Genomic DNA, 16,870 nt, shown 5'->3' with positions numbered 1-16,870 from the left:
TAGGCTGTGTGGGGACAGACACCACAGCCTTGGAGAGACAAGTCACATCCTCAGCTTCCCGAAACCTGTGCAAGCACCGAGTTGCCATGGCAACGCTGCAGCCCTGAGATGCAATGGCTGCAGACAGCATGGGTGCTTCTAGGGCTCAAAGCTGAGGGTGGACAGTCTGGCCTGGGAGGCCAGGCAATTGGGCAGGCAGGGAGGAGGAAGGGAGGGAGCCCTCCTCTAGGATCCGCTGGTAATTGCTGCTAAGTGAGGGGCTGTCACTGAAGCCAACATGTGGGCGGCAAGGCCCCCGTTCTATACCCTGTAATTACTACACGAGACAGCAGCTTTTGCTCCGTGTGAGGCGAGCGGGACGATGGGGGAGCCGAGGGAAGCTCTCATCCACCTGAGCCCGCTGGGCTCTGGCAGGCTCTCCGCTGCCCAGGCATCCTGCGTCCCAAGCCTCCTAATGGGCAGAGGTGATTAGGCCCTGGCCCCTCCTTTTCTGGCTCTCTTGTCATTTGTGTGGAGGACAAGCTTCCCCAAATCCTGGCCTCTGAGTTTGCAAAGTTCCAGGGAGGCAGAAGGAAGGCACCCCCAGTGGAGCCCTTGGTGTTACACCTCCATTTCTGGAAGTCTGAGCTGTGAAGCTGAACTGGAGGCAGATCTCGGTTCCAATTCCTCCTGAGCCTGGGGGCTCTGAGGACCCCAGGCTAGCCACTAGCCCCCCACCTCAGTTTCCCTAGCTGTAAGAACTGGGGGTGGGACTGAACAATTCTTAAGGATTCTTCTACGGCAGGGGTTGGCAAACTACAGCCAACAAGCTGAATCCTATTTCTGTAAATGAGGTTTCGGTGGCACAAAGCCACGCCCTTTGGTTTCTGTATCTGTCTATGGCAGCCTTCCTGCTACAATGGCAGACTTGAGTGGCTGCAACAGACCATATGGTCCCAAAACGGAAAATCCTTACTATGTGATCCTTTACAGAAAGTTTGCCGACCCGTTCCTAAAGTACCGTGTTTCCCTGAAAATAAGACCGGGTCTTATATTAATTTTGCTCCAAAAGACGCATTAGGGCGTATTTTCAGGGGATGTCTTATTTTTTCATGTACAACAATCTACATTTATTCAATGACAGTCATGTCATCTTCTGGAATATCGTCATAACGTACTAAATGCGTCGGTCTGGCTGACGATCTTAACTGGGGCTTATTTTCAGGGTAGGTCTTATTTTTGGGGAAACACGGTATTAACGTTCTCCTAGGCTTAAGAGTGACCTGATTAGAACAATCTGTAACAAGCTCCGTCATGATCGCCACCCACAGACACCCACTGTCCTCTTCCAAAGACCCCTGACTGGATTTGGAAAGCAACGGCAGGTCAGGCATTCCCGGAGTCCCCGAGTGGTGCAATGGCGCCACCTGCTGCGAGTGCCTGCAAGCACTTGTCTGGAAAGACACGGCCCTATGGGGTGCAGCCCCCTCCCGGACCCAGGGGACCAGCTCACAGGAGCAGGCCAGGCTCAGTACCCTAGCACATCACAGCTGGGATCTCGCCCTTCCTTCCCCATTTTATAAAGACTGCAGTCTAGAGGGGAGGAGTGCCTTGTTCAAGGGAGGGGAGCGCAAGGCCCAGGTACAAGAGGCCCATAAAGCCGTCCATGGACGCTCCCTGGACATACACGTGGGCACACAGACCTGGCCGTGAATCCCGGCTCAGCCACTCATTTAGGGTCTAAGTTCCATGGCTGTTAAAAGGATTTTCAGAGTAAACACATATAACATTTACTCTATAACCAATATTGACTCAATCTTCAGAACAACTCTGAGATATTATCCCCATTTCACAGATTAAAAAGCTGTGGTACAGAGAGGATAAGTAATTTGCTTAAGGTCACACAGCTAGTGAGAGTCAGGATTCAAACCCAGGCTGCGAAAGCACTCAAGTCCCCAGGATATGGTACTTAGTACATATTCATTTTTTTCCTGCCTGCAGGTGTGGTGGGGCCCCAACAGGGCCCTGTGGCTCAAACAGGAGCACGAGAGACGTGGAAGGGCTGGAGTGTGAGCCGTCATCTGAAGCTGGCCCCAGGCGGGGAAAGGAGGGGCCAGGCCTGCACTGCCCCTCCCTGCCCCACACCTCCAGGCAACATGCGGTGGCCAGCGGAGTGTCAACCTTTTATTTCCAAACTATAAACAGATCTGCTGAGAAAAGAGGCTGTCCAGGTGATCAGGCCCCAGCCTCTCCATGGCCCCTTCCCAACTGCTCCGCAGACCACACCCAGTCCCCTTACAGGCTTGCTAAGCCTCTGAAATCACCATCTTGGCAGCCAGAGCCTGGCAAGCACGTGAAATCAGCCCTCCCTTCTCCCGCTGGGACTCCACCACAGCGCAGGTCCCAGTCCGAGGCTGGCCTGCTGCTCACCCTGTCTGACCGACGCCCTGCCCCAGCCCCACCACGGGTCACGTGCTAGCCCAGGCCCAGCCTGGATGCTCCTGGCCCCCTGCTCCCAGCTGCGGGGAGGAGCCAGCCGGGTCCCTGAGCTGCCATCCAGGGTGAGGCTGGGGCGCGCCTGCTTCCAAGCTGCTCCCGGCTGGTAGCTGCTACCCCTGGGCCAGGAAGTACTCCTCCTCCTCGGTGTCACCTTCCTCCGGCTGGCTGTTCCGCAGCAGCAGCTCCAGGTCGGGGTTGGAGCCCAGCTCCTTCAAGGGTTTCGGGCCATCACCTGGGGACAGACAGACCAGTTACGGATCTCATCATGGCTTGCAGGTGGCCCCTGATGTGAGTGCTGAGTCGCCCAGGCCCCCCCCCAAGTCCTTGCAGACGACCCCCATATCTTCTCAGACACGTGGCAGCGGGAGGACCACCAGGCATCCTTCGGAATTAAGAGGCACAGCCAACGCAGAGATGGCTGAACTGTGCAGACAGGCACCAGGCTGCACCTGCTTTGGGGAAGTTGAGGGCCAGCTGCTTCCTCCTGGTAGGGCTGGGTTGAGGGGAAATGAGAGGGGCTGAGAGACAACGGAGAGGCTGTCCTCAGAACACTGGCTTCTGAAAGGGGCTCCGGTCACCTTTGGAGTGCAGGGCCTTGAGGGCGACATGCAGGGATATTCCCGAGAGGCAGAGGGCGAAGCCCAGCCAGTTCAGGAGGCTGATCTGATCGCCCAGCAGATGAGCTGCCAACAGCAAAGTGCAGACTTCCTGTGGGCAGAGAAGCGGAAAGGGAAGTGATCAGCAGGACATGGCTCCTTTGCAAACGAGAGGCCCTCCTGGGCATACCCGCAGGAAAGAGCCAGCCCCTCCCAAACTCCCAGGCTGGGCAGGTGGCCTGCAAGGCAAAGAGGAAGCTTCCACAGGCTCAGAAGACCAGGCCTGCCCGTAACGCTTTGCTCCTTTGGTGTTCCTGAGGTGCAACAAAAGAGGTTTTTCTGGCTTTTCACAGAATTGCCAGGATTAGAAGAGGCACACCAAATCCAGCCGTGTCCATGGGAATAAAGGAGAGCTGCTTTTGCAGAAGGCACCTACTGATGGAGAGCTCTCAGCTGCCCAGGGAGAATGCAGCCTCACACTGGACTCTATAGGACACTCACTGGTCTTGGGGTTCTTTGTGCACGGTGGCTACAAATGACACTGTGAGACCATTCATTCTGAGAACCACAGCTTATGCCTCCTCATTGGGTTGTCCAGAGGACCCCTGGGGAGCCTACATTTCTGCTTTCTGGCAACACTGCTCCAGTATCAGTGTCCACCTTGTCAAAGAGCAAAATCTATACACGGCCCCAGTACGGGTGGCGTGACAGATGGTGAAGGGGAGGGAGGAGTGGTGAGAGGAAGGGCAAGAGTACGGCCAGGCAGCAGTAAATGCAGGATGGGGGAAAACAGGGCACTCATCTGTAACTATCCCTGGCCGTGCCCATGGCAGACACTGCCAATCAATCACAGAACTCTTTATTGATGAGTCCGGATGGGGTTTCTCAACCCAGGGCTTCAGGCCACTCCCCAGTCACCAGAGTTGCATTCCTGGTAAAATGAAAATGCGTCCTAAGGCCTAGTGGAGTCAGACCTGGCTTTGCATCCCAGCTCGGCCACCTAGCTGTGTTTTCTGGGGTAGGAGCAGCTAACTCTTCATGTCTGAAGACCACCCCCACCTCACAGGGCTGCAGTGAGGGTGGGAGGGGATACACATGAGAACGTGGCACTTAGCACCCCGAGGGACTTCCATCTCCTCTGTAGGCCCTGGGGTGCAGGATCTGCTGCTGGGAAACACCTTCAGGGGGCTCCCCTCTAAGACAGGACTGGGGTCACCTCTGAGTCTGTACCTTAAAAATGCCGGCAATGGAGAGAGTGAGGCTGGAGGTTCTGGAGACCAGGAGGAATTCGGAGAAGCCCAAACCAAAGGCAAGAATCCCACCAAGGAAGAGGGTCCCGAGCACCCGCAGGAGTAGCCCTGTGTCCTGGAAACGGAAGATTTTCTCAGATGTAGACAAATGGAGACCTGAAAACAATGGGGGAGAGAGGGCGGCCACGTCCTGGGTATGCCTGCCCCGCGGCCGCAGCCTCCCAGCAGCCAGGTGACACCTGTCACTGTTGCAGTGCATACTTCCTGAGCCCCTGCTGATGGAAGCCCTGAGGAAAAGGATGGCCTGAGGCTTGGGGAAGCCGGGGAAGCAGGGATGGCTGCCAGAGAGCCCCGGGCAGTACAAGCCGGAGATCCTCATAGGGAGTGATGGGAGGGGCAGGGATGGGGCCCCTAGCTGAGGTAGCGGGGAAGGCACTGCAGAGAAAATCCAAGAAAGCACCCTGCTCTTTCACACGGGATGGTGACCTCATGTGGCCTTTGCAGCTGTGGTACCGGGTGGGCCAAAGAGAGGTGGGGCAGCCCAGCTGAGGGCTGTCAACACCCTGGTCCACTGGGGTAAGTCTCTTATTCTCAATTTCAGGTGGGCCACCTATAAACAGGAACAATACTCTGCCCTTACTAACCTTCACCATTTCAATCCAGGTCTTGCTATTACATAGCTGTGTAACTTGCTGAGACATGGCCCCTTTCTGGACCATGGTTTTCCCACTAACAGCATTAAAGGGCTGGGACTAGACCAGTGCTTCTCAAACAGATGGCATAATTTGACGAACAGTTCTTAAAAAGCAAACACTGCACATGAATATGCGACAAATGCCACGGTCCCTTGTTTCAGAGACACCCACGCAAGCATCCATGCACCAAATTTTATTTCAACTTTTGCTGCAGAGGGTTCTTGGTCCTCTAACGCTGTCCATCTGAGAGTATGATTCTATGGGTCCCTCCTTGCAGGAAAGACCCCTTGGGATATAGCAAGGTGTGAAGTGACCCCTGAAGTAGCCACAAAGGACACAATTATGGGAGCAGGAGGCTGGCTGAGGACTTTGAGACTTTTGGAGGGAAGCACCAAAGAAATGCAGAGTGACAGTCCCCCCTGAGGCAAACAGCCTCGTGATGTAGGACATCTTGTCTGGTGCTGGGCTCAGCAGGACTGCAGAGGCGTCGGCAAATTGAAGGGGAAACAAATTCGGGGAAAGCAACGTAAGTAATGAACGCGCTTGGGGGATTAATTTAGCAGAAAAGATTAAAGGGGCTAAATCCATGCAGCTTTGCTGAGTGACGACTACCAGGGGCTTTTGGACGAGGGTTTGCAGAGATGGGGAATGGTGTAAAGACCCAGGAAGGGAGGGTGAGTGGCGTTTGGTACAGGAGGCATAATGAAGGGATGGGGAGAGATTTTAAAAAGGAAACAAATGAGGCTGCAGAACAGAAGTTTCCTGGACAACAGGGCTGCAGAATAATTTTCTCAGAGGTTCGAGACGCTTCACTGCTTGAAACGTAAACGGATGTGGGACAGAATTTTCTGTAATGATCCTGAGGACAGAAGGGACTCTGGGAGGAAGGATAAACACACAGGGCACAGAGACTAATCCCAAAACATTGGGGGAAGGAGTGGCCTCTCCTCTTCCCTGGGGGATGACAGCGGAGGGGAATGGCTCAGCTGCCCCCCACCCCCTCCAGAAATGCACACACTCCACAAGTCTGAACCTACTGTTCCCACTTCCTGGGATGCCCGCCCCATCGGCCCGTATCAGGCCCATTCATCCTCCCAAATCCATTGTCTGGGAAGGCTTTCTGACTTGTCTTTTCACCCTACATGGATCCTGGGACAATCCATGACCCTCTGTCCCTCCTGAGGCAGAATGCAGCAGAATGGTTAAGCCGAGGGACTGGAAAACCAGCTTCTGGATCCAAATCCTGGCTCGTTTATGAGCCACAGGACCTGGGGCAAGGTTATCGTTACTTCTCTCTGCCTCAGTTTCTTTCACTGGCAAGATGGGGATATTAACAGTACATCCCATAGGGTTTTGGAAAATATTAAAGTTAATATATTGAAAATGATTAGAAGTGCCCTGGCATACCTTCAGGGCTGTACACATTCACTGTAATTATCTCTGCTGTGTTTCATATCCACGTTCTATGTAGGATTTATCATGTTGGATTCTAGCCACTTGGTTTAAGTGTCTGTCCAGCCCCTGGAGTGGATGACCCAACGTACCTTCAAATATGGCAAAGAGAGGGAAGAGCCCCAGAAACATGAGTGGCTGCAGGTGGAACATGGTGTCAATGGGGTTCTGGAGCCCTGCAGAACGGGGACACGGGTGAGCTGTCCGCTCGGGCCCGGCCTGCCTCCACCCGGCCTGGCGCCCGGGCCCCTGTCTCACCAAGTTCCGCCTTCTGCAGAAGCATCTGGGTGAGGGTCCAGCGAATGCCACCGATGAACGAGGCCCCCAGCACCAAGGCAAAGCCCTCCATGTTGAACTGGGTGGACTTGTAGGTGAACATGAAGAGGCCCCCGGCGATGAGGAGGACCACCAGGACGAGAGCTGCACGCTGTCAGGATGGGGCACAGTGGTCACTAACTTGGGGTCTCAAGGTCGGCACACCTCTAGCTTGGGGGTCAGCAGCCATCTTGGCTGCTGCTTCTACCCCCCCCACCCTGGGGGTCCTGGCCAGCTCTTTCCCATTGACGCATGCAGAGCTGACATTCAGCTGGCATATACCCAACGTCAGCTGCCCTAAAACACAGAAGAGCTTTCCTTGGCTGTCGCAGGCCCCCACGGGGCCTCACCCCTCCCCGGGACCCACAAAGGGCATTACCTCACGCAGTGGGGAGCCTCCCGGACCCTGCCTGACCTGGACCCCTGTCCTCACTCCCTTCCTCCTTTGGTCATGACCCTGCCACACCAGTTTCTAAATATTCTCAGTGGTGCCCAGTCCTAGGTCCTTCCTCAGGGATGGGAGTTTCTGCCACCCAGGCTGGGCTTATCTCTTCTGTCACACAGCCACAGGCTACTGCTCAGATCCCCCTTTTTATTCTTAGCATCTGCGGGGGTAGGAGGAACAAAAGTGAAGCTGGGGCCTCACCAGCTCCTCCAGCTTGAAGATCAGAGAGAAGATCAAGATGAAGAGGACGGCGGAGGATTTGGTCATTGTGTACCTGCAAGGGAAAATTACCACACTGCACAGGGGGAGCCGGGGCTCCCACCGCCATCAGGAAAGGAGCCCACAGAACCATCAGTGGGCTGGAAAAGGGGGGGCAGCTTCCGGACTTCCCTGAGGGCAACGGGCTCTGCTGGGGCAGCAGGGCAATCTGGGTACAAAAGATCAAAAGAACATGGCCTGAGTCATCTGGGCTGACAGGTGACCTTTAATCAGACAAAATCTCTGACTCAGAAGCCTCTGCTGAGCAGCAGGGAGAAGCCTGCAGGCCTGGCCCTGAGCTCTGAGGCCTACCCTTCCCTACCCCTACATGGAGACCAGGATGAGGAAGGAAGGATGAGGAGGAGGAGAAGAGAAGACAGGACTGTGCTCTCTGAAGCACAAAATCAGAGATAAGAAAGAATGTTATGCCTCCCTCTGTGCAGCTACACTGCCGTGACTGTCACCTGTCCCCATTCTACTTGAGCCCCTGGCTTCCCCAGGCCACCTGGCAGGCAGGCACAGCTCCGCTCTGCATTCGGCTTCAGGAAGCGGGTGGCAAGTTTCTGGAGAGCTGCTGGGTGTCAGGGAGGGGCTGAGGGAGGAGGGCTGGTCCCAGGGAGTGGTGGAGTGGCTGGCCCATAGGCCAGCAGGCAGAAGACAGCCAGCTGGACAGACAGACGGACAGCGTGAGCTTGAAGGGCGGTGGCGGGGTGCGGCCGGTACTCACAGTGAGACGGTGATGTAAAGGAAGCTCCAGTTGGACAAACCCACGTCCAGCGCCGTTGCTAATGCTGCGGAGACAAGGGCCACCCACCGGACATGCAGCCGGGGCAGGCCGGTGTGGGGCACTGGTGGTTATAACCCTTCCTCGCGGCACCTGAGTGCCCCTGCTTTTGCCCTGCTTACCCTGGCTTTCTCTGGGGCCCTGGACCTGCCTTTCTACCCTTTCTACTCCTGGCGAAAAAAAGGAGAGGAGGTCTGCTCCAGCATTCAGGCTGCGGTCTCTTCTGACTGGCTGGGGCTTGTGTCGGTCCTGTGGGTTAAGTATTTTGAATACCCCCCTGATGAGGGGTAGTAATCAGACCCTACTGCTTTTACTGAAAACTCTTCAGAGTAATCATGGAGGAGCACCTGGCCCTCCTGGATCTGACCCCTGCCACCCAGGGGTTTCTTGTTTCTCAGCACCCAAGACACTTTCTGTTCTCTTGCAGGCCCCTGTGTGCGCTCTCTGGGCATGGACTGCCCTCCGCTCCCAGGACTTGCCACCCCACTCTCCCTCCAGGTCTCCGGCCTTGCTCTGGGGAGCCCTCCCGGCTCTGCGCCCAGCCCGGCCTTCATTGGTTCCCCTGTGCTCAGCATGGCGAGGGCAGGGACCATGCGCCCTGCTCACCACCATCTCCAGGCCTTGGTACAAGGCTCAGTGTAGGGTTCGAGGGTGAGCGAACTGCAAGGCCACTGCCACACGGGGCCTTTTCTGGGTGTGCATGGGGGAGGGGAGTGGGAAGATGAGGAGTATGCAAGAGGCAGAAGTGGGGGTGGGGAGAGCAGACAGAGGTGTCAGGAAGCATGGTGGGGGCAGGGAAAGAAAAGGCTTAAGTTTCAAGCCATGGAGGAAGGCGTCCTTTTGTTCCCAAGCCCCCCTCCTCTTGCTGGGGCCCTCCCCACCCCCACGGCACAGGCACACACCTGTCGGAGCTACTCTGCTGAGGTAGTCTGTCCAGCTGAGCACCACGCGGGCCCTGTGGCTGGAGCACTGCACCAGCGCCCTGGACAGGGCGGAGAACAGGAAGATCACGGCCAGGTGCAGCATCGTCATGAAGATGGGGAAGTGGAAGCTCTGTACGGAGCCCAAAGCACAGATGGCGCAGGCGCGGTGTAGACAGTCAGCCTGGCCCTGCTCCCTCTTCCCTCCTGCCCCTACCTGCTGGCAGTGCTGCTCTGCAGTGTATGAGGGGCTTTCACCCACATTACAGTCACTTGGCACAGACTCAGTCCCCATTTTGGAGGTCACCCAGAGAGCAGGTGGCATGGCAGGGCGGACCTTAGCACGGTGCCATGTCCACCCCTTTAGCAGCCGGGTAGCCAGCTACCTGCGCCAGCCCCTCCTCACAGCCCACGCCCAGGTAGCAGCCAGTGGGGGCCAGGAGGGCCGTGCGATGATCAGAGTACTCAACTACCTGTCTACCGGGGGGGGGGCAACAGCTGCTGCCTCAAGCCTCCCAAGTCTCCCCAGCTCATCCCTGATTCCCCCTCGACGCAGACATTTCAGGGGAAGCCCTGGCATGTAGGCCCCTGTCCCGTCACTAGTGTGAGTGGCCTCCAGTTTGACGAGTTCAAGCCGGTGCCTGCCTGTTGTTAAATGTGAGGGCCACTGCGTCCCCAGCCCCCCACACCGAGGCCCCGCGTTACCTTTGTCAGCCATTTGTTGTAGAAGGTGATGCCGATGGAGAAGCAGTAATAGAGCAGGACCAGCCCCAGAGTGAGCACCACCTTCCACACAAAGGCCACGTCGAGGGCCCACCTCCCCATCCGTGGGAGCGGCACCTCCCGCGCTGGGGTCACGATGGGCATCTCCTGAAGACAGGCCACAGAAGAGCCGGCTGAGCTGGGCCACGACTTTCAACAAGAACGCGGCCCGGTGCCAGGAGTCCTCTTCACCTCCATGATGCAGGATGGCCCACGGAGCCCTAGGCAGAGTCCTCACCTAAGGGGCTGGTGGCCCGAGCCGACCGTCTCCATGGTTAACCAGATGCAGGGCTCACAGGTCCCCAGGCCTGAGGCTGGAAGGATGGAAAGGCAGCTCCGGTGGCTTGCGCAGAGTGAGGGCCCCCTGACTCCCTCCACCCCAGCCTGTCCCCCGGGGAGCAGGTCAGAGCAGGCCGGACAGCAGGAAGGCACTCACACAGCGCCCTGCACGTCCACTTGCGTAACCTCAAGCTGTTTTCCATGAGTTGCCACCAAAATGACCTTTTACAAACATAAATCTGATCATGTCAGACCACTGCTTAGAGCCCTTCTGTGGCTTCCAGTGCTCTTGTGATACAGATCAAACCGCCTCCTGGGGCTGAGAAGGCCTGAGCGGCCCCTGAGGGCCTCTCTGCTCAGCCCCCGACTCTCCGTGGCCCAGTCCCACTGGCCCATTCAGTCCCCACACCAGGCTCCTTCCTGCCGCCTGAAGGAACCGAACGCTCTCCCTCCCTCCGTTCCTTTCTCGGCGGATCCTACTTATCTTCAGCTCAAATATTGCTTCCTCAGAGGCCACCCGCCTCCTTGACGGGTCCCCGAGATGTAGGCTGCTCTCGCAGCTCCCCTACTCTTTCTTCACTGAATGTGTATAGGGTGTGATGATTCGAGTGATGGCGAGTCCCCTCGAAGGCTGAGCTCCGCCAACACAGGGACCACGGTGTCCATGTCAGCCTGGCACCACACCTGGCACACTGCAAGTTCTCCACATGGTCTGACGACTCAATGCAAGAGGGTGGGCACGTGGTCTTCAGGGGCCTACTCTGGTCTTTAATCTGGTCACCAATCTGGTGTTAAAAATGGACCAGGAAACCAACACCTACCTTGCCCTAGCCTCTAACAACCCCTCTCACTGACACGGCGCCTGCCTTCGGGTCTTGCCAAAGTAAACCACTGCCTGGCTCCCTACAAGCCAGCCAACCCCAGTGAGTGCCGGGAGCGTGCCAGGCCCTGGGGAGAACGGGTGGACCCTGGGTCCAGCATTATCCCACCTGCTGCTTCATCTCTGTGCCCCTCTTCCCCCCTCCTCCTTTGAGATGTTCCCACTTTGTGGAAACGCCACCTCCTTCTTGAAGCCTTCCTAGAATCACCTGATCAGACACAGCCCGAGTTCCGCCACCCCAGTCCTTTCTGAGGAGTGTTTACACTGGCTCTGTTCTCTGGAACCTGGGTTATCATTTCCCCTCCCCCAAAGCAAACTGGGAGCTGGCACAAGGCTCAAATCCCAAGGACCTCTTAGGGCTGTAGTTCTCTTCAGGGGCACTTTGGAAACCTGTGGTGGTGTTTTAGGGGACACCCCTAGCTTGTTGTGAGTGGGGGCACTGAGGGGGTCAGTCCACAAAACTAAGAGCTGTACTGCATCCTACGTAACTTTGACATTCCTGTAGGTGAAAGATCTGCTGATAATGACCTGAAGCTAGAACCCAACTGTTTTATAGGTAACAGCAGTTTTTCCAGGGTTCTACTCGGTACTAAGATTTCCAAGAATGCATCTGCCATGTACACTGAGGGGTCGGGGGAGACTGAACTGTTTTTGATAAAATGGTCCCATGAGCTCCCAGTTTGGAAAAACCGCATCACAGCACACGTAGGTTTCGAGCTGCCACACAACCAGGCTGTAGCCGTGGGCACTGAGGCCAACGCAACCCAGAGTTCCACGGAGCGGGGTCAGCACTGATTGTTTCACGGTGGCTTCTAACGTCCTGGTGCCCAGGAACAAACCTATTGAGGAATTTTATTATCAATTCCTTTCCTTTTCTTTCTCTTTTATATTATGGTTAGGGCATTGCCAATTACAAAAAACATGTGGGGAAGGGGTGGGTAGGTGAGGGTAAAGAGGATCAAATCTATGGTGATGGAAGGAGAACTGACTCTGGGTGAACACACAAGGTGATATATAGACGATGTAACACAGAATTGTACACCTGAAACCTATGTAGCTTTACTAACCACGGTCGTCCCAATAAACTTTAATTAAAAAAAAATGTGTAGGCAGTTTTTATGAACCCCAAGTTTCATTTTAAAGTGACAAGGGGGGGTTGTTAACAAAATATTTGTCATTAAAAAGAGGGTGCTGCATCTACCCGGTTGAGAACCCCGGTGCTATGTGACCTGCTGTGGGCCCAATCCTTAAACCGCCTTCTGTAGGCCGACATCACCCGAGTGGTCATCCCTCTGGCCTCCCGTCAACCCCAGAATATCCTAATGCCTACTCGGCCTTTTCGCGTGGGTGTGTATTATCAGGCATCTCACACACAGCCTGTCCAGAACGGGCTCCTGCTTCCCAGGAGGCATCCCCCTCCATCCAAACCTGCCACCCCAGCCAGTGGCACCAGACCAGAGACCTTGTTCTCATCCGTGATTCCTCTCTTTCCCTCAGCCCACATTCAATCAACAAATACTGTCAGCTCCATCTTCAGAGAACATCCCAAAAAGAGAAGGTCACATCCACCACTACCAGCCAAGCCAGAGCCCTCCCCTCCACGATGCATGCATTAGTCTCCTAGATGGTTTTCCCAGCTTCTCCCTGCACCTCCCCCAGTCAGACTCCTGCTAACACAGCGAGGGAGTGGGGTCTCCCGGATCTCAGGTCCATATACTCTTTCCTCTAGATCAGGGCATCTCATCCTTGGCATTGATATTTGGGGCCAGGTAATATTTGTGGGGAGAAGGCCTGTCCTGAGCACTGTAGGTCTGTCTCTACCCACTAGATGCCCGTGGCACCCCTTCCCCCTCATCCCAAGTGACGACAAACAAGAACAACGTCTCCAGACATTGCCAAATATCACCTGGGGGCAAAACTGTTCCCTGTTGAAAAGACTGCTAATGTCACACAAGTCACCACAGGGCCTGCTGGCACTAAAAGCTTTCTTCTAGCACTCTCTCCCCATGGCTCCTACCCTCGGCTTCCAAGCCAGGGCAGTCTGCACCCTTCTGTGAGTCAACTTGTACCTTCTGCTTGTGCTGCTGTTCCTGCTCCAACACTGCAATGCCCTCTCTCCCCTGTTCAAATTCTGCCTTTCCTTCAAAGAGCCAGTCCAGGTGCCCGCCTGTAGGAAGTCCCCATGACGAGCCCAGCCCACAGAGAGCGCCGTCTCCACGTTCACAACACTCCACGTTCACAACACTCGTTCTGATTATTGTCAGGAAGGTCACCCAACCTCAAACACAAAATCGGACTTCGGCTAGAAGGGCTCTTGGAGATCATCCAGCCACTTATTCAACGTGTATTTATTACCCCACCCTTCTTTTATCTTATCATAAAACCAGGCCGAAAAGAGCAAGTGCCCTTTTTCAAATCTCACTTGCCTGAGGAATTGCGTATTCTGCCTTACTGCGGGGGAGGGGGGGGAGCCTCGCTGGGGCAGCAGCCACATCAGCCACATCAGCGTAGAGCTGCTGCACCCCCGTAGCACCCGGCTCCCCTGAATCTCCCCAGCTGCACCATGGGCAGTGCAGCTTAGTGCTTCAAATGTGCGCTCCGAGTGAGAAAGCTCTGGGATCAAATCCTGGCTCCTCTACTTGCTACTTCATGACCCTAAGTTATCTGACTTCTGGACCTCCGTTTCCCCAACTGTAAAGGAGGACACGATCGCGTGTCTCCTGGGAGGGGAGTCCAGGGCAGCAGGTGCTGCACTTCATGCTGGCTCACCGTCTGGGCTTACTCCCCTCCCCGTCCCCTTATAAGGAAATTTCCCCACTGCTCCACTAGTCACCACACCCTCCTCCTCACGGGTCATTCAAGGGCCACGTCTCTCTTCTCATCAGCATCCTACACATCCCACCGCTTCCTCTTCCTGGGAAAACCTCGTGGATGCCACACTACACTCTCAGGGGTTTTCTTCTGCTTTGCTGGACTCCTTGGTCTCTGATGACGGCTCGTCAACCCAACCTGTAAAACTGGGCGCCTGAGGCTTGGAGCCTGGCTTCTCTTATCTAAAGTCTCACCTTGTGTAATCTCATCCCATTCCATCCACAGGCCAATGATTTCTATTAGGTTGGTGCAAAAGTAATTGCAGTTTTTGCCCTTACTTTTAACCTTTTAAACCGCAATTGCTTTTGCACCAACCTAATCCATTCCTTCCGTTAGCCCGCACCTTTTCTGTGAGCTCTGGACTAGTACATCTAACTGTCTGTAGCTCCACCCCAGACACCTAACACGGAAGGGGTCCCAAGTAGATTCCTCGACTCATGCCCTCAACCTCTCCGAAAGTCATTAGTAAACGCCAGCCTAGCCCACCTGGTTACTTAAGCCTCACCCCCCAAATCAATGACGAGGTCGTCTCTGACCACTTTCCCACATTTCTCAAATCCTGTCCTATCGGTTCCACCTGCAATAGACTTGTTGCCCCAACTACTCTCTTCACTTCTACTCCACCATCAGTCTGAATTATCTTTCGCCTCCTGACTGCAAGTCTCCTAACTGGTGCGCCTGCTGCTTCTGCCCCTGCAGCCTGAAGTCCCCAAAGCAGCTGGAGAGATGATTTCAGCACAGACAGCAGGCCATCAGCCCCAGGGCCAATCCCAACTCCCCGGAAGGTCCAAGAGGAAGGCCTCCCACGACGGCCTCCGCCGACGTCTGCAACCGCGTTCTCCCCCGCTCCCCCCGCACCCGTCACGCCGGCCCCTGGGGTCTGTCAAACACATCAAGCCTGTGTCCTTCTTTGCACTCGCTGTTCCCTCTGCCTCGCACCCTCTTCCACAGGTCTTTGCTGGGCCCCCTCCTCATCCTCATGGCACCGCCCACCACCTGACGTTTCCTCGTTTCCCCCCGAGTTTACAGCCCGCCCCCCACTCCCACCCCACCGCGGGATGCAGCCTCGCCGCGGGCAGAGCCGTCTCGGCGTGACTCCACCCGGGGTCCAAGCCCAGCTTGTTGCCCGGCATCAGGGAAGCCCGCGCGGCAGGCTGCGGAGGGGGGCGCGTGGAGGCCCCGGTCCCCTCCACAGCGGGAACACGGAGGCCCAGGCGCGCTCCACGCAGAGGGGCGCAGAGTCCGGCTGGAACCCGGCGCCCCCGCTCAGCCCCAGCTCTCCCCGCCCCCGGGAGCGCGCAGAAAGCCCGCGGCGCGCCCACTCACCTCAGCAGCAGCTGCTCGGGGCCGGGACCCTCTCGCCGGAAGTGCGAGGACCGGCCGGCGCTCCGCTGCCGGGAGTATTTCCGCCAGAAGCCGCTGGGAGCGGGGTGGGCGGGGCCGGCGGCCGCGGAGGCGGGGCGGAGGGCGTGGGTGGGTCCTCACGGCACTGCCCGCCCAGAAGCCACGTGCACCCTGTGGGGAGCGCCTGGAGTCCAGCGCGGGGCATCCTTGTGGATGTTTGTACGTCAGGGCCTCGCTCTGGAGCCCCGGTGCTTACTGCAGAGCCCTCCGCGCCGTGGGCACCCAGAAAAATTGTCACCATTAACTTCTAATGAACCAATTGTTTACCTTATTCCAATCCAGTGCTGGGCAACCATGGAAAGAATTACAAACATACGCCTCACACTATTTTCTTCTGGTTGCTCAAGCCAGCTGGGGAGTGCTAAGTCAGGGCATTTCATTTTAGGACTTAGGAGATCCATGGGAGGTAATAAATAATACACATTTGTGAAACATTTTCTCTGTGCCTGAAACTTTAGAAGAATGATCTCAATTTCAATAGGTCGAGTAGGGAGAGAGAGTCCCAGACAGGAAATAAGGAGGGGAGGGGAATGGAGCCTGGCTTGGAGCCCAGTTATTTACAAGGAGAGTACCAAAAACTATGGTTGGAAAAATAGCCAAGGGGCAGGCTGCAGTGGTCCCAAAAATACCAGCTAGGGAGTTTAGCTTATTCATCTTGCAGGATGGATTAAAAGGCAGAACCAGCAGAGAGGGAGATCCATTAGGAGACCAGGGCGGGCTAGGGTTGCAGACTGAAGCCCAGTTCGGTGCTTTTTGCTAATTCCCCCCCCACCCCACCCCTACACCAACCCCCCCCCCCCAGCCCCTTCTGGGCTCTGGCTCTAAGACTGGCTGCAAACATGGATCCTTACAAGTGACTCAGCTGGGCTCCCTGGCCCCTCTGAACAGAAGGCTCAAGACCAGAGTGTAAGCAGTTCATTATGCAAACCAATGCTGTCCCCCACCCCAGCTGGCATTTCGCAGGCATTACTTCATTTGGCCCTTACCGGTCACTTACAATGGCACCCATTGCTGCCCATGGTCTTGGCTTTATTTAATCCTCAAGGCTTGTACTGCTTGCACTTTCTATGCCATGTGAGCTTGTCCTCGCCTCCTTCTCTCAGAGGCAAGAGAAAGTATCTATTTTCATCATCGCCTTCATTCAAGCTTCCCAGCTACCAAGGCTGAGGTTTGGAGCAACAGCCTAAAACACCAGCTGGAAGGCTGGGCACTAAGCACTGCAACACACACGGTGCAAACCGTGTCGTCTTCGTAAGGCACAAGTATTCGAGCTGTTCCCTGGCTGTGTCCCTGGCAGGGAACAGAGGGCGGAGATGTTCTCGGGGGTGTACAGTCTGCCTTTCCCTGCTGTACCCGGCAGGCCTGAGCAGAAAACACTTTGTCCTGATGTGCCAATCTGTGAGCATCCTTACCCAGGTGTGTGTGTGTGGAGGCGGCAGGGTATTTGAAGAGGAGAAAGAGGCTCTTGGGAGGCGGCTGAG

The 16,870-nt window shown here is 56.0% G+C and overlaps 1 protein-coding gene across 5 annotated transcripts; it reads right to left on the bottom strand.

The window, feature by feature from the left end:
- Window positions 1–2,150: 2,150 nt before the first annotated feature.
- Window positions 2,151–15,429, bottom strand: SLC35C2 (solute carrier family 35 member C2). Of its 5 annotated transcripts, none has more exons than XM_033095017.1 (11): window positions 15,312–15,429; window positions 10,194–10,269; window positions 9,899–10,063; window positions 9,176–9,326; window positions 8,217–8,280; window positions 7,433–7,526; window positions 6,730–6,898; window positions 6,564–6,647; window positions 4,305–4,480; window positions 3,057–3,186; window positions 2,151–2,710 (listed from the first exon to the last, which is right to left on the bottom strand). In XM_033095017.1, the coding sequence occupies exons 3-11, from the start codon at window positions 10,058–10,060 to the stop codon at window positions 2,589–2,591; spliced, it is 1,152 nt and encodes a 383-aa protein (XP_032950908.1). In that variant the 5' UTR covers window positions 10,061–10,063; window positions 10,194–10,269; window positions 15,312–15,429; the 3' UTR covers window positions 2,151–2,588. The 5 variants fall into 5 exon arrangements, with proteins under 5 accessions (XP_032950908.1, XP_032950909.1, XP_032950910.1 ...); XM_033095018.1 differs by lacking the exon at window positions 15,312–15,429 and adding an exon at window positions 13,184–13,335; XM_033095019.1 differs by having other exon boundaries at window positions 7,433–7,505; window positions 9,899–10,269.
- Window positions 15,430–16,870: the final 1,441 nt, after the last annotated feature.

This window comes from Rhinolophus ferrumequinum, chromosome 23 (genome assembly GCF_004115265.2).
Source record: "Rhinolophus ferrumequinum isolate MPI-CBG mRhiFer1 chromosome 23, mRhiFer1_v1.p, whole genome shotgun sequence".
NCBI lineage: Eukaryota > Metazoa > Chordata > Mammalia > Chiroptera > Rhinolophidae > Rhinolophus > Rhinolophus ferrumequinum.
This window is presented reverse-complemented; position numbering and strand designations above follow the sequence as displayed.

What these genes read in the sequence shown, in the direction of transcription:
- SLC35C2 (XM_033095017.1), bottom strand. Translation starts at nt 10,060, where the DNA reads ATGCCCATCGTGACCCCAGCGCGGGAGGTGCCGCTCCCACGGATGGGG. An exon ending in ACAACAAATGGCTGACAAAG is followed by an intron (nt 9,327 to 9,898) that starts GTAACGCGGGGC and finishes GGCTCCGTACAG; the next exon opens with AGCTTCCACTTCCCCATCTT. An exon ending in CTTTACATCACCGTCTCACT is followed by an intron (nt 7,527 to 8,216) that starts GTGAGTACCGGC and finishes CCCCCTGTGCAG; the next exon opens with TGTGGTAATTTTCCCTTGCA.